A 15441-nucleotide genomic window follows, 5' to 3' on the forward strand; every position below is an offset into this window, starting at 1 on the left:
ACTCTTGTATTATTATGAAGGAGGGACCCAGGTGGTGCTGTGGGTTAAACCACTGAGCCTAGGGCTTGCTGATCAGAAGGTCAGCGGTTCGAATCCCTGTGACAGGGTGAGCTCCCGTTGCTTGGTCCCAGCTCCTGTCAACCTAGCAGTTCGAAAGCACGTCAAAATGCAAGTAGATAAATAGGAACTGTTACAGCGGGAACGTAAACGGCGTTTCCGTGTGCTGCTCTGGTTTGCCAGAAGCGGCTTTGTCATGCTGGCCACATGACCTGGAAGCTATACGCCGGCTCCCTCGGCCAATAATGCGAGATGAGCGCGCAACCCCAGAGTCGGTCACGACTGGACCTAATGGTCAGGAGTCCCTTTACCTTTACCTTATTGTTATGAAGAGTGTACATGAACAATGCATGCACACTTTACATTTTAGATGTGTTCTTTAAAAAAAATATATGGATACACACACAAAGACACGAAGCATTTTACAGCAATCTGTTCTCTCCTTGTGGCGTAGTTTGCTTTGGCGTGGGCTGGCCTGTTTGATTGGTGAAAATTGCATGGCGTGGGGGCAGGAATAAAGTTACAGGGCTCTGTCCAACATTCTCTGTCTGCAAATGCAAGGGCTATTGCACCAGCGGACAGGTGAATTTTAATGTTGTGCAACAGAGGAATCTAATGCACTAGCTGTGCCAGCAGAAACTCATTGCACAACGGATCGCACGGTAATATTGTGCAACGAAGTCGCCAGCAACCTGCTTATGCGTTCTCTTGTGCAACAATAGTCCTCCGGCGCAAAACATCTTGCCAGCAAAACAAGCAGGCTGCTAAGTGACTTTAACTTAGCGCTACGTTGGCTTCAACCCACAGAATTTAAGCAGAGGGTTTAACTATATGGCCTCTCAGTGCCCCTTACAGTATATGGGGAGGGGGGAGGGTTTTCTCTGAACCAATCACGGTTCAGAGGCCTTGTGCAGCTGCTTTGGTACTCATTGCCTGGAGACCTGAATTAAGAGACAGGTTGAAGACAGTTTCCTTGGATCAGGTGGGAGGGCCCCAATGCAGGCATCTCCTTGAGTTTAATCGCCTTCTGTGGCTGCTTGGCTACATGCCTTAACTCTGCGTTAAAAACAAGGCACCAAACAAAATAGGAGCTAGCGTAATTATTGGTTCGTACATAATATGAAACTTCTTTTCTTGGACTTCATTGCCAGTTAACATGCCAAGATCCTGAGGCACAAAACACCACTTTAAATAAAGCTCCACGGACTTGAAGGAATGTCCTTGGCACGGCATTTAATAAAATATTTTCGAGCTACATATCTCTCTGAATTTAATTAATTGTGGATATTTGTGTGGCAGTGTGTCCAGCCTGCACATTGCTTGCTCCTGCTATTGAAAGAAGGGAAGTAATATGGAGAAACAGAAATGAGGGTGGTTCGAAACATGTCTTGTTAAAAGAAGGAAGCTTATCTTAATTCAGTTTCTTGACCTGCTTATGGCAAGGGTTTATGTTCATCTCTATCTCAGAACCATGCTACACAACCAGCAGAATCGTGTGGACAAGCACTTGTTAGACAGTGATCTCACCAATAAGAGGTAGACTGCAAGACTCTGCTAGTTGTGTTGCTCAGCTCTGGAATTAGGCTGTGAAGGGAGAGACAGTGTGGTGTAGTGGTTAGAGTGTCAGACCAGGGCCTGGGAGGCCAGAGTTCAAATCCCCACTTGGCCATGAAACTCACTGGCTGGCCTTTGGCCCTCCCCTGCCTCTCAGCTTAACCTACCTCACAGGGTTGTTGTGGGGATTGAGTGTGGAGGGAAAGAACCATGTATACCACCTTGAGATCCTTAGATAAAAGGTGGAATATAAATGCAATATCTGTCTGTCTGGCTGTCTGTCATCCATCCATCCATCCATCCATTCATTCATGATGCTTGTATCCCAATTTTCCTCCTACTGGAGCCCCAAGTGTCTAACAAACATGATAAAACAGTCAATTAATGCAATTTAAATTTTTCAACAAAACGAAAAACAATAAAGCGGACATTGAATGAGGTTGTATCCCATGGAGCGCTAAGTTAAAACTACTTAACTGTACGCTTGCATCCCTGAAAAGATGTTTCACCAATGAAATATTGTGCAAAACAATGCATAAGCACACTGCCAGTGACTTTGTTGCACAATAGATTGCTCTAATAATAATAATAATAATAATAATAATAATAATAATAATAATATATTATTATTATTATTATTATTAATAATAATACCCTGCCCATCTGGCTGGGTTTCCCCAGCCACTCTGGGCGGCTTCCAACAGAAAAATAAAACACAATAATCTATTAAACATTAAAAACCTCCCTGAACAGGGCTGCCTTCAGATGTCTTCTAAAAGTCTGGTAGTTGTTTTCCTCTTTGATATCTGTTGGGAGGGCGTTCTACAGGGCAGGCGCCACCACCGAGAAGGCCCTCTGCCTAGTTCCCTGCAACTTGGCTTCTCGCAGGGAGGGAACCGCCAGAAGGCCCTCGGTGCTGGACCTCAGTGTCCGGGCAGAACGATGGGGGTGGAGATGCTCCTTCAGGTATACTGGAACGAGGCCATTTAGGGCTTTAAAGGTCAGCACCAACACTCTGAATTGTGCTCGGAAACGTACTGGGAGCCAATGTAGATCTTTCAAGACCGGTGTTATGTGGTCTCGGCGGCTGCTCCCAGTCACCAGTCTATCTGCCGCATTCTGGGTTAGTTTCCGAGTCACCTTCAAAGGTAGCCCCACGTAGAGCGCATTGCAGTAGTCCAAGCGGGAGATAAGTAGAGCATGCACCACTCTGGCTGGACAGTCTGCAGGCAGGTAGGGTCTCAGCCTGCGTATCAGATGGAGCTGATAGACAGCTGCCCTGGACACAGAATTGACCTGCGCCTCCATGGACAGCTGTGAGTCCAAAATGACTCCCAGGCTGCGCACCTGGTCCCTCAGGGGCACAGTTACCCCATTCAGAACCAGGGAATCCTCCACACCTGCCAGTCTCCTGTCCCCCACTAACAGTACTTCTGTCTTGTCAGGATTCAACCTCAATCTGTTAGCCGCCATCCATCCTCCAACCGCCTCCAGGCACTCACACAGGACCTTCACTGCCTTCACTGGTTCTGATTTGAAAGAGAGGTAGAGCTGGGTATCATCCGCATACTGATGAACACCCAGCCCAAACCCTCTGATGATCTCTCCCAGCGGCTGCATGTAGATGTTAAAAAGCATGGGGGAGAGGACAGAACCCTGAGGCACCCCACAAGTGAGAGCCCAGGGGTCTGAACACTCATCCCCCACCACCACTTTCTGAACACGGCCCAGGAGGAAGGAGCAGAACCACTGTATGACAGTGCCCCCAGCTACCAACCCTCTAGGCGGTCCAGAGGGATGTTATGGTCGATGGTGTCAAAAGCCGCTGAGAGATCCAGCAGGACTAGGAAACAGCTCTCACCTTTGTCCCTAGCCTGCTGGAGATCATCAGCCAGTGCGACCAGGGCCGTTTCAGGGCCGTTTCAATCTGCACTACGATATCCTGCTAGATCTTCCTGTGCTGTGTTGGATTCCCCTGTGGCGGAATATCAAAGTTAACTTGTCCTTGTGCAAGTGGGCAGTGAACAACAGATGCCGCCTGGTGCTACAATTTCCAGAGTTCCCTGGGAAGAGGGATTGGTTGTTAAACCATTCTGAGCTGGGGAAGAGGGGGTCTCCTAACAACTTTCAGCACCCTTAACAAACTACAGTCCTCAGAATTCTTTGGGGTGCAGTCACAGCTGTTTCAAGTGGTACAATACTGCTTTCAATGTCGTAGTGCAGATGGACCTTAGAGACCAACTAAGTTTGTCATAGGTATGAGCTTTCGTGTGCATGCACACTTCTTCAGATACACCAGTAGTGCAGATGGGACAGAGAAAATCTTTTTTATGATGCTTGCTCAGCCAGAAAACATATTGGATGACTTTGGACAAGTTGCTGTTCCTTAGCCTAACCTACCTCACAGGGCTGTTTGTAAGCATAAAGGACAAATCGCACCTTGAGCTCTTTGGCCAAGGGCTGGGATATTTAAATAAAAATAACAATGTCTTTTAAAAACCAGTCTTAAAAACCACTTGAGTTGCTTACCTAGAAGGATCAGTCCCGAGTTATAGCTCTGTAAAATTCAGCAGAGTTACTGATTTGGTGTGCCAAAGATCTGTCCCATGACATCATTGCTACATGCCATTGTACTGTATTAATTCATTCCTCTGCAAAACCCCAGTGATTTGCGCATTTATTTACGTATATTTATATATTCTTCCTGACCGTCAGCTTTCAGAGCGGCTCACAAAGTTAAAAACAGGTAAAAGGACAATACTGAAACGATAAAATTGAATAAGAACGAGCAAAACCAGATGGAAATTGCTCAGTCATGTGTGTATGTTTAAAAAAAAAAAAAAACACTGAAGAGCGGACAACCAACCAATCAAGGCCCAAGGCCTGGTGGAGTAAAACATTCTTAACAGCCTGTCAAAATGCCTGTCACTTAGTGGACACAAGGACCTCTAGGGGAAAGGAAGGGCCATAGCTCAGTGGAAGAGCATCTGCTTGGCATCCAGGAAGTTCGATCCCCGGCATCTCCAGGTAGGGCTTGGAGAGAACCTTGTCTGAAACCCTGGAGAGATGCTGCGAGTAGATAATGATGAGCCAGAGGGAACAATAAGTCTGACATCACAATTATATTAGGAGCATTAAAAAAAAAAAGCTCCCAAGTGCCTGGCCTTGATCCAGAGTTAGGGAAAGGGGGAGAAATAGATTCAGTTCACAATTAAAGGCCAGCATACCCAATTCACAAACCATACACAAAAACTGAAACACAGCTATTCCTCAGAATTGCACTTCTCCAAATCTTGGCAATGCACTTATCCAGCTAAGTAATATATACGGTAAAATGAGGCATATACTAGGGTAGAGGAGATATTATGCACTAATAAAAGTAAAATACAAAAGATATCTTTACAAAGATATGTGTATTAGGGGAAATCACTAAAATGTTGGTGAATTTTCACAAGGACATCTTTTTTTATTTTTAAAAAAATGCAAGCTGATGTGTGAATGTGGAGAACTAAATTTAAGATTAGAAAATGAGCAACCGGAATCGATCTGTTCGCCCGTCCCTATACAGAGCACAGCTGCTGCGCTTCCTCCAGTTTAAAGGGGGGAAAATGCACTTTGTGGAATTGACAAAGTTAACAGCTAAAATAAGATAACTGTTTACAGAAATATTATAGTATGATGAGTTCATGAGCAGAATTTAAACTATGAGCCACAGAAGAAATTAGAGATATTGTGTATTGTGATTTTAAGACACAGAAGATAGGGTGTAGCAAGGGGGAGCAATTAAAAAACACCCGGGAAAACAGGGTGGGAATTTGACAAAACAAAACAAAAAATATTGTGTATTGGAATGTATGGGTGAAATTTTTTAAAAAATTAATGAAATATCACTGAAAAAAGAGAGAAAAAAAATACACTGATGGAGAAAAGGCCTTTTTGCCCAAGCCCATGGAAGTTCTGCAGGGTGAGCTGGACAAAGCTACTTATCTGGTGTCAAGCTACCTCGTTCCACAACTTTGAAGTTACAACTGAGATTTTCTGTGTTCCACATCACTGCCAACCACACCTCTGATGGCAGCGAGGAGCAAAGCACAGCCTCTTCCAAAGATGTTGAGAAGTGGTTGTTTTATGGGGCGTTACAACACACCTGCCAACCCACAATGTACACCTAATACCTGGCCTTCTGCTTCCCAAATGGAGTGTGTTTTTCTTTCTCTCAAACAAGCCACCTGTGCAAATGCAGTAGACCAGGCACGTCCAACAGGTAGATCGTGATCTACCGGTTGATCACTGGACGTCTGTGGTAGATCACTGGCTCCCCCCAAAGCAGCTCAACAACTTTAGCTCCCCTAAAAAAAGCTCAACATTTTTGCCCTGCAACCCCCAAAAATGTGGCTTTACTTCTCCCTAACCCCCCAAAACAGGGCTTTCCTCCTCTCTAAAAAGCTCAACAACTTTGACCTGAACCCCCCCAAAAAACAGGGCTTTCCTTCATAGAAAAAGTTCAACAACCTTGAGCTGAACCCCTCAAAAGGGGGTAGATCACTGCCAGTTTTTAACTCTGTGAGTAGATCGCAGTCTCTTGGGAGTTGGCCACCCCTGCAGTAGACCAACAGACTGACATGGCCCTGCTTTGCCAAAGAGAAGGAATCCAGCCCAGTCTTTCTTTAAAATAAAGGGATGAAGGGTGGGAGGCTTTGCCATAGATGCTTTCGTGCATATTCATAGCCATGTATCGCATTGGAATAGTTTGGAGTAAGCCCAGGACAGCTAAAACATGTTTTAATTTTTAAGTCACACCTGCTCTCCATGCATTCTGGACTTTTGGAAATGGAAATGGGGACAACTTAAATGCTGGAGCATTTCCATTGAGACAAATATTTTGAACTGCATCGTTATTATGATAAAGCACACTTCTTTCAATAAACTCAGAACCTGGGGCAATTTGTTTCTTGCGCAGAAATGAAACAGCTGGCTGCAGCTTGATAAATACACAGGTCTTAAACCAGCTGTTGTCCTCATTGGCCATAACTGCATAGCTGTCAAGTTTTCCCTTTTCTTGCGAGGAAGCCTATTCAGCATAAGGGAATTTCCCTTTAAAAAAGGGAGAACTTGACAGCTATGCCTAACTGACCAGCCAAGACATTAATTTACTAGAGAGATTCTCTGTCAATAGTGGGAATGCATGTGGAAATGTGGCAATAAAAGTATATAGCAGATCAGTGGATGAGGGAAAGTGAGTCCCAGTCTCCTTTCCCAGGTTGCTTTGCCTACCTTTGCATGCTTTGGCCCCTTGCTTCCCTCTCTGCCTCTCTGTTAGAGTGCTCATTTTCATCTCTAGCTTCCCACATTCTGAATTGCCCCCCACTTTCATTTCTGGCAGGTAACTGTGCTGGTTATTACTCATCACTGCCTGCCCATGTTCATATATTTGGCCCTTTATTTCCAAGTCTGTTAAGCATGGAAAACCTGGTCTGAGTTGTGTTGGTTGCTGAGCATGCAAATAGGTCTGAGATGAAGGCAAGTATTTAATAGCTACTGATGTCACAATACACACCAATGGCTTGATGAAATAGAGAGGGGAAAGGGGAAATTCTCAATTCAGAAGGCATGTAGGGGCACAGTGTTTCCTAATGTGCTTCCATGCTGTTGCTGCTGTTTTAAAACTCCCTGTATGAAGAAAACTAGCTTTCTAAAACGTTACTGTTTTTTACCCAAATCACAGATGAATAGACTAAGATCTTCAGATAGTCCAGATGTGAACTGATATTTGAGCCTTATGGTGCAATTCTCACTTAGCCCCATGGAAATTACCAGGACTTGATTCTAAGTGCCATATTTTTCCATCTATAAGACGCCCCCATGTATAAGGTGACCCCTATTTTTTGAGCCCAAAATTAAGAAACAAATATTTTAAACATCAAACAGTGAGGCAAGCTGTGTGACGGCGGCTGCTCCTGTCAGCCCGCCCTGGGTGCCATCACTGAGCTCCTTGCAGGGGAGGGGCAGGGCATACTAGGGAGCCTCCATAGTCTGTCTGCCCCTCCCACTCAGCCGCCCTACAGCTAAAAGAACTATCTTCCCACCCCTCACGTTTTTCTAGGGACGGGTGGCAACCCTAGGCACAATGCACTCTACTGAAACATAGGGTTCGCTGCCTCCCCCATCTGTCAAAACAAAGGGAGAAGGGGGGAGGAGATCGGGGGAGGCTCGGGAGTCGCGGGTGGGCAGCGCCGTTGCCCAGGAGGGGCGCAAGGCGTGCAAGGCATGCAAGGCATGGAGGGGTTGAGATGATTTCGATTCCCTAGGCCAACTGGAGCGGCAGCGGAGCTGGCACAGAGCCAGGCAGCTGAGAGAGTGGGAGAGTGTGAACGAGAGCGTGTCCCCGACGGCCGGGAACTGCAGAAGTCAAATTGATTTTTTTTTCTGCTCCACTCTCTTTTTTTAATTTTTTAAATATATTTTTATTATTTTCTTCCTTAAACAATATTTTCAACAATACAATAACAAACATAAAACCTTCTGCTGTGCCGAGCATGCGACTTCCCTCCTTCCCTTCAACAGTCTTCCGCTTTCAAGTCCCATCTCGCATTTTTGTTCTTTCATCTGTTATCCACATTGTAGGATTTATTTCAATCCTGCTAGTGTCTTCAAATTTTTGCAATTATGGTTCTTCCTATAACTTCTACTTTTGGGCCATTAAAGTTCTCGCTGCTGCTGTGGCATACATAAATAGTCTTTGATCTATCTTCACAATTTCCTCTCCCATCAAACCTAGCAAAAATGCTTCCATTTTTTGGGAATAGTACCGGTATATCTAAACATCTTTTTTAGTTCATTATAGATCAATTCCCAAAATATCTTTACTTTATCACACGTCCACCACATATTATAAAAGTCTCCGTCTGATTCTTTGCATTTCCAGCATGTTTTATCTCTCATTCTATACATCTTCGCTAACTTTACTGGTGTCAAAAACCATCTATACATCATCTTCATTACATTTTCCTTTAATGCCATACATGCCGTAAATTTCAAATTTTTGTTCCACAATTTTGTCCAAGAATCAAACTCAATATTATGCCCAAAGTCTAATGCCGTTTTTATCATCGTCCACTCTCAAACATCCAGGGGAGTGAACTGCACTCTGCCCCTTGGGTGCGCTCAGGCTCTGCGCAACCTGTCCCCCAGCTGTAGGGCGGCTGAGAGGGAGGGGGCAGGCAGACTCTGGAGGCCACTCAGTGTGCCTCTCCCCTCCCCTGCGAGGAGCTGCAACTGCCAGAGCATGTACGGTGGCATGTATGATATTTATTTATATATTTAATTTCAACATTCCATGTAGAAGACTACCCCCAATTTTAAACTTTAAGAATTTGGGGAAAAAACCTCGTCTTATACACGGAAAAATACAGTAAGTATGCTGGGAATTAGGATACAGTGGTGCCTCGCTTAACGAACGCCCTGTAAGACGAAATTTTCGCTTAAAGAAAGGATTTTTCTAGCGGAGGTTGCCTCGTTAGACGAATTCGTTTTACAAAAAAAATTGTCTAGCAAATCGCAGTTTCCCATAGGAATGCATTGAAATTCAATTAATGTGTTCCTATGGGCAAAAAAAATAAATAAAAAAAATTCAATGCATTCCTATGGGATTCGCTAGACGAATTTTTCGTTATAAGAATAGACCCGTGGAATGAATTAAATTCGTCTAGCGAGGCACCAGTGTATCGATCTTCCAAGTTCAATATCCTGTTGAGACAAACAATGTCTGGAAGCACTTCTGGGTAAATGAGATTTGCAGAAATGGATCAAATATAGATGGAAAAGAAAGTGGTCAAATGTGTCTCACACACACCCCCACCCCCACTATGACTTTATCATTTCCCCACTATGACTTTATCATTTCAGAGATGAAACCTAAACTTTTTGGGAAATACGCTTCCCTTGGACCACAGATCCTCAGCATCCACAGAGTCTACATTCAAACGAGGCAAGAGAAGCGCATAAATTTCACTATCGGAAGCCGAGCTTACCTGCTTCCAAAAACATCTGTTGTCATTAAGTGCCCCGTCCGGAGGTTCCAAAAGTCGCTTATCCAATGGGAGAAAGACGGGCAGCACCTCCAGCTCTCTAAGCGACTTGGCGTCACTAAATCAGGATCGCTCAAGGTCAACAGTCTTGAGGCTTCGGATATCGGGGTGTACAAGTGCATTGCAGGCTCAGCGCAGGAGACGTTTGTTCTCAAGCTCATCGGCACAGACAACAAGCTGATCGAGCCGCCCGCTTTTGGTAAGCACGCAGGTGAGAGCAGCAGCACAGAGCGCAATGAGGCCAACAGCTTGGGAGCAAAGTGGCACAAAATGAGTCAGATGTGGCAACTGTGGAGCCAGAAGAGCGAGCAGTATCTGGGCGATGGGCAGGTGAACGACCAGCCTTTTCTGCGACACCTGGAGACTCACACGAGAAATTCGGCAGAGGAACGTGGCTCTCATGAATTCAAAAATAAGCGGCTGGAGGCAGTGGCTCTCCCCGGTGCCTACAGTATGGATACCGTACATTTCGAGGAGCTGATAAAGAATTTGAGTCACCTTGTCGAGGCTGGGGAGGTCAATGATGAGTTGGCTTCCCAGCTCGTCTACCAGTTGATTGCTGAGTTGTCCAAACCACCGCATTCTGCTTCTGATATACAGAAGGAGCCTCAAGGCAAAAAGCCGCCTTCCAGGAAACCTGGCAAATCTGCAGACGTGCCTGATAATCTCAGCACAAAACCCCAAGGCAATGCATCGACGATGAGCCAAAAAATCCCAGTTATTGTGAGGCACAAAGAAGGGCCCAAGATTCTTTGGAACAGAACAGAAACAGTCCATATTGGGAGTACGGTCTTTTTAACCAAGGACACCCGCCTTATACATTTGCTTTGTGAAACTCTTGGTGTTAGCAACCCTAAGTATACATGGACAAAAGATGGAATGGAGTTAAAGTCCTTTGAGAAGTAAGTAAAAGGGAATCCATGCTTTATGTGGTTTTCTCAATGAGTCATGTGGTATCACTGTCAAATAATTACAGTATTTAAAAAAAGGAATCAGCTGTGAAAATCCCTCCTGCTTACTCATTTTACTGCATTAGCATTCATTTTGGGCATCAGAGTCTGTTAAGAAGGTAGCCATTGACATTATCAAAATCAGGGTCCTCTTTGAACCCTGCTGTGTTAACGGCACACAGCCAAATAGAGCGGGACTGGGAGATTAATTTGACCTATTGTTTACTCAACAGAGTATGATATTCATGAACCTCAGAATTGTGAAGAAATGCAAACCTAGTTGGTGCTTTTTGGCCGATGTAGAGTTAGAAAAGAGAAGCCCAGGAAGATTGACTGTAGGGGAACAGGATATACATAGAAGACAAAGCATGTGTTCTCCTTAAGCTTGCTGCTCTAGAAGTGGCTTGATACTTCATACTTTCTGGATCAGGCCAAAGGCCTATCTAGCGCAACATTTTGTTTCCCACAGTAGGCAACTAGATGCCTATGGGAAGCCCACAATGCACACTTGCCCCACTGTTGTTCTCCAGTGACTTAAGAGTGTAAAGAGGCATCATTTTCCATTTTGTCGTGCCTTTATCTCATGCAGCGCTGTTTCTATTCTGCTGCAGTTCATCTTCCACCCAAAACTATGTCACTCATCTCACTGTCTGCTGCAGCAAAATTACATAACTTACACGTAACTAACAACATAAGTTACGTTGTCATTACATTATCCCACCCCCTGATCAATTTCATATTGGTTGTGGACAGAAAACAACCACAACTGAATTGATTTCCATTTTGATGCTTGGAGAAATAAGTGAACCTAAGCAAGTGTTTGTTGGAATTCTCTGATGCCCCTACTAATGACCTGGACAAACCATGAGCTAGGTGTAGACTATAGGATACACCTTGAGTGCAGCAGCAAAATGACCTGGGAGTTTGGCTTAGTGTGAAATGCAAAGCAGGCCAGTGTTGAACTAAATGAATTTTGCTCGTCTCTAGTTAAATCTTGTCTATTCCTTAAACCTTCTGCAGAGTTGTTTTGGAAGACAGTGGGAAAATCCAAATTTTGAACCCCACCAGGAAGGAAATGGGCGTGTATCGCTGCATTGTGGAGAATGACTTTGGTTCTGACACAGAATCTTCTACTCTGTTTTATTCAGGTAGCATTTGATTGCTTTCCCACTTTCTTTACCATGAACAATTGTCCAATTTCTTTTTCTGTTTCCCCTCCCAAACAGCGTGTATTTATTTGTTTTTATTTCATGCAAAAGGTCGGGTGAAGATGTTTTTATTCTCTTGGACATTTGAACAGAGCTAATGATCTGACGTTTTTGGTCATTTATTTTTGGTGATTTATACGGGCATTTTTTTTATGTTGTTGGTGATTTCGGTGGATGTATGCCATATATATCCTGCCCTTCCTTCCAACAGAGCCCCGGGCAACAAATATCAGAAAGTTAAAAACAATTCAATTTGAAACAAAACAAAACGTGCTTAAAGTGTTTCAAAACATTTTAAAATCCAACCCAAAACATTTCAAAGCATTTAGAATATATAAAAACATTTTTAAACTTTCCATATATTTCTTTTATTTAAATGTGTTTTCATGGTATATTTTGCATGTTATTGTCCCTGTTAATTGTTTTGGAACTCCTCTGGCCGTGTGAAATGATACATAAATTGAATGATTAAAAAAAACTAGCTCACAGGGGCCAGAACCCGGTAGTAATGGTAGTAATGAGGAAGAGCAAAGTACAACATGAGCAACTCCCACCAGTGTAGAGCTCCCATCTGCATAGACCCTCCCTTATTACATTGTTTCTTGGTCACACCTGTTAGAAAGAAGAACCTTACGCCAAAGGATAAATGGACATAAATCTGACATCAGAAATCACAAGACAGAGAAACCAGTAGGAGAACACTTCAATCTCCCAGGACATTCTATACAAGATCTCAAAGCAGCTGTTTTATTACAGAAAAATTTCAGAAACAGACTGGAAAGAGAAGTTGCTGAATTGCAACTCATTAGCAAGCTTAAAACCATGGAGCCACCTGAAATGAACAGAGACATAAGATTCTTATCTCATTATACATGATCAAGCTTTCCTTAGCACCTCAGCCCTTGCTTCCCCCCCAAAAAAAGACCAATTGCAGTCATTAACAGTCGTTAACAGTCATCAACAGGTTTACCACTCCTATCAGCCCATCACCCATTCCCATCACCCCCACCCCCACCCTCTGAAGGGTCTGGTGACTTCTGTTTCAGTGTATCTGATGAAGTGTGCATGCACACGAAAGCTTATACCAAAATAAAAACTTAGTTGGTCTTTAAGGTGCTACTGAAGGATTTTTTTTTATTTTGTTCAGACTAATTAATGATGGTTTCTTCTCTTTCCTCTCACCCTATTCTGTCTTTTGCAGAGGCTCCCACCGTACTGTTTTCTGTAACAAACGTCACAAATTTTGAGCTTCGGAACTTTTCTGCAACTGTTGGAGGTGCAATTCTGGCAAGAACAGGAGCGAGCGTTACATTGCAGTGTCCAGTAAAAGGTAAGGAGAAAAATAAGCACCAAAACAACTACCACCTTTTTTCCCTCCCCATAATGCTGTGCTGAAAAGTTCATCTGAAGTCTTGGACGGTATTTTAAAGAAAATGAGAAATATGTTACTAGTAAAAACCAACAGAACATTAATCGTGGAGCACGTATTTTTATTAGGCATGTCGCCCTTATGCACTCTGTTACTTTCCAATCCCATCCACTAAAATCTCCCTCTGTCTCTCTCTCAGACTCACACAAACACACACAAACTTGTTTCCATAAGACAATCTGTGGCTAACCACGTTGTTTAACAGCCCGTAGAGCTGCAGAAGATCTTAAAAGTGTTGGCTTCACAGCTAGCTGTTTTCTTTCTCAGGAACTCAGCTGCCCAGCTATCCTCCTCTGTCTGCTCAGTGTCCCCCCACCCCCCACCCCACCCCATTCATGCTTTTTGAGGCTCTGGTTTGTCCAGATTGCAACGACCTGCAATAATGGATGCTGCCCATTCTTATACCCATCTTGAGAGTTCTGCAAGGACTCCCGGTTGCAGAATATGCCTGCCGTTTGCAGCCAACCAGATGCAGCTCCAGTAAGGAGACAAAAAGTTTTAGGCTTATTACCGTATTGGTCCGAATGTAAGCCGCACCCACAAATAAGATGCACCTTGAAAATTCAAGGCTTATTTGGGGGGCAGCCCGCCTCCTAGCACTACTGCCCTGAACGGGGGGCAGCCGACGCTCAGCACCCTGCTCCCCAAGCCAGTGTTGGTGCTCGGTTGCGAGCGTGCCCACCTCCTGACACTACCGCCTCCCGGCACTACCTCCCCAAGCCGGCAGTAACACTCTCCCCTCCTGTCATCATTCAGAAACTTGCTGCCTTTGACAGTGGAGGTAGAATCAGGTTTGCATCAGGTTTAGCAGCCATTGATACATGGGGCCTAAGTGAGCTGGCCGTTAATCTGGCAGGACTTCCTTGATTCCTCCCCCGCCCCCACTCCCTTCCAAACAGGAGGTTGCCAGAGGCTGCCTCTGTTACCGGGGCAACCAGGAAGTGATGGAGGCATGGTAGGGGTAGGCCTTGGAACCTAGAGAGTGCCCTGGGGACCTGAGCAAAGGACTTGGCCTGTCTCCCCTCGTCCTCAAACATCACACAAGCCCACAGAGCATGTCTAGTTGCCAACTGTTGGGGATAGGCCAGCGCTGTGCGTCGTGCTTAATCAAAGTCAGCAAGTGTGCGTACAAACCCATGTCTTACTCATATACTTGGAAAGGATCAGGGCTCCGAACTATTGAAAACAAATTGTTAAAACGAGTCGGCAGTGCCATTTCCATTTTCATTACCTACTTTGGCGGGACACACACACACACACACACACACACACATTTTTCCTTGCACTGCTACCAGAAAAAAGGGGGAATGGGGAGGGAGAGAAAGTCTACATCTAGAAGACCAAAAATAACGATAGAAATATATGGATGCAAATAGTTCTACAAATAGCTTTTAAAAATAGTGGCGCCAGACCGACGGATATTGGGACATGCAGCTCGGTTGTTCCCCGTCCGTACCAAGGGCATTGCTGTGGTGAAGTCATGTTTTCCAGCTCTACTTTGGCAACCGTTTGTGCAGGAACAACCTGCACCTCAGATTCAACTGCCTTAAGTCACACAGTCAGTGTTAAAATATTGTTAGTGTTCTCGGTCTTAGCCTTCTTGGTATCATTTTGCCTTTGGCACCAAGGGCCTTCTGCTTGAGAATGTTTTTAATAGCTGAGTATGCTATTTGAGGGCTTCATTATATTAAAACTGACTGGCGCTGCCCCTCATTCTGCTCCCCTTTCTTTTTTTATTTACAAAGTTTTAGTTTAATTTCAGTTCTGACATCCAAGGAAGTAAAATCCAGATTATTCTATTAAGAGAAAAGCAGCCTTTTCTTTTGACCAGAAATGACTGGAATTTCATCCATCAGCCAGATTATTCCCATAGACCCAGGTTATTCCAATATGGGATGTTTTTGGAAGCACTGGGGCAGGGGGAAATGGTAGCAGGAAAGGCCATGCCACATGGCTTTTGTCCTATTACTGTGGGCCATGTTGCTAAAAGGTTGTTGGGAGTTGTAGTCCAGCAGCACAGTTTGCACACCCAAATTTAACAACGCTCCCAGTTCACAAGCTTCCTAAATGTTTCGTGCTTTTTAAATAATTGTTAAGTCAGCTCTAATCACACCTCTTTGGGCCACTTTGAAGGGAGATTCCTCAGTGTATGAAAT

General features: G+C 44.4%; 1 protein-coding gene across 4 annotated transcripts in view; it reads left to right on the forward strand.

The window, feature by feature from the left end:
* The window catches only part of ADAMTSL3 (ADAMTS like 3), a 280228-nt gene that overhangs the window by 231606 nt on the left and 33181 nt on the right, over positions 1-15441 (forward strand). For all 4 annotated transcript variants that reach the window (XM_060282649.1, XM_060282651.1, XM_060282648.1 and 1 more), the window contains 3 exons: positions 9517-10600; positions 11669-11796; positions 13058-13186. In XM_060282649.1, the coding sequence (XP_060138632.1) occupies positions 9517-10600; positions 11669-11796; positions 13058-13186 (1341 nt within the window). The remainder of the gene's footprint in view (positions 1-9516; positions 10601-11668; positions 11797-13057; positions 13187-15441) is intronic.

This window comes from Zootoca vivipara, chromosome 14 (assembly GCF_963506605.1).
Source record: "Zootoca vivipara chromosome 14, rZooViv1.1, whole genome shotgun sequence".
NCBI lineage: Eukaryota > Metazoa > Chordata > Lepidosauria > Squamata > Lacertidae > Zootoca > Zootoca vivipara.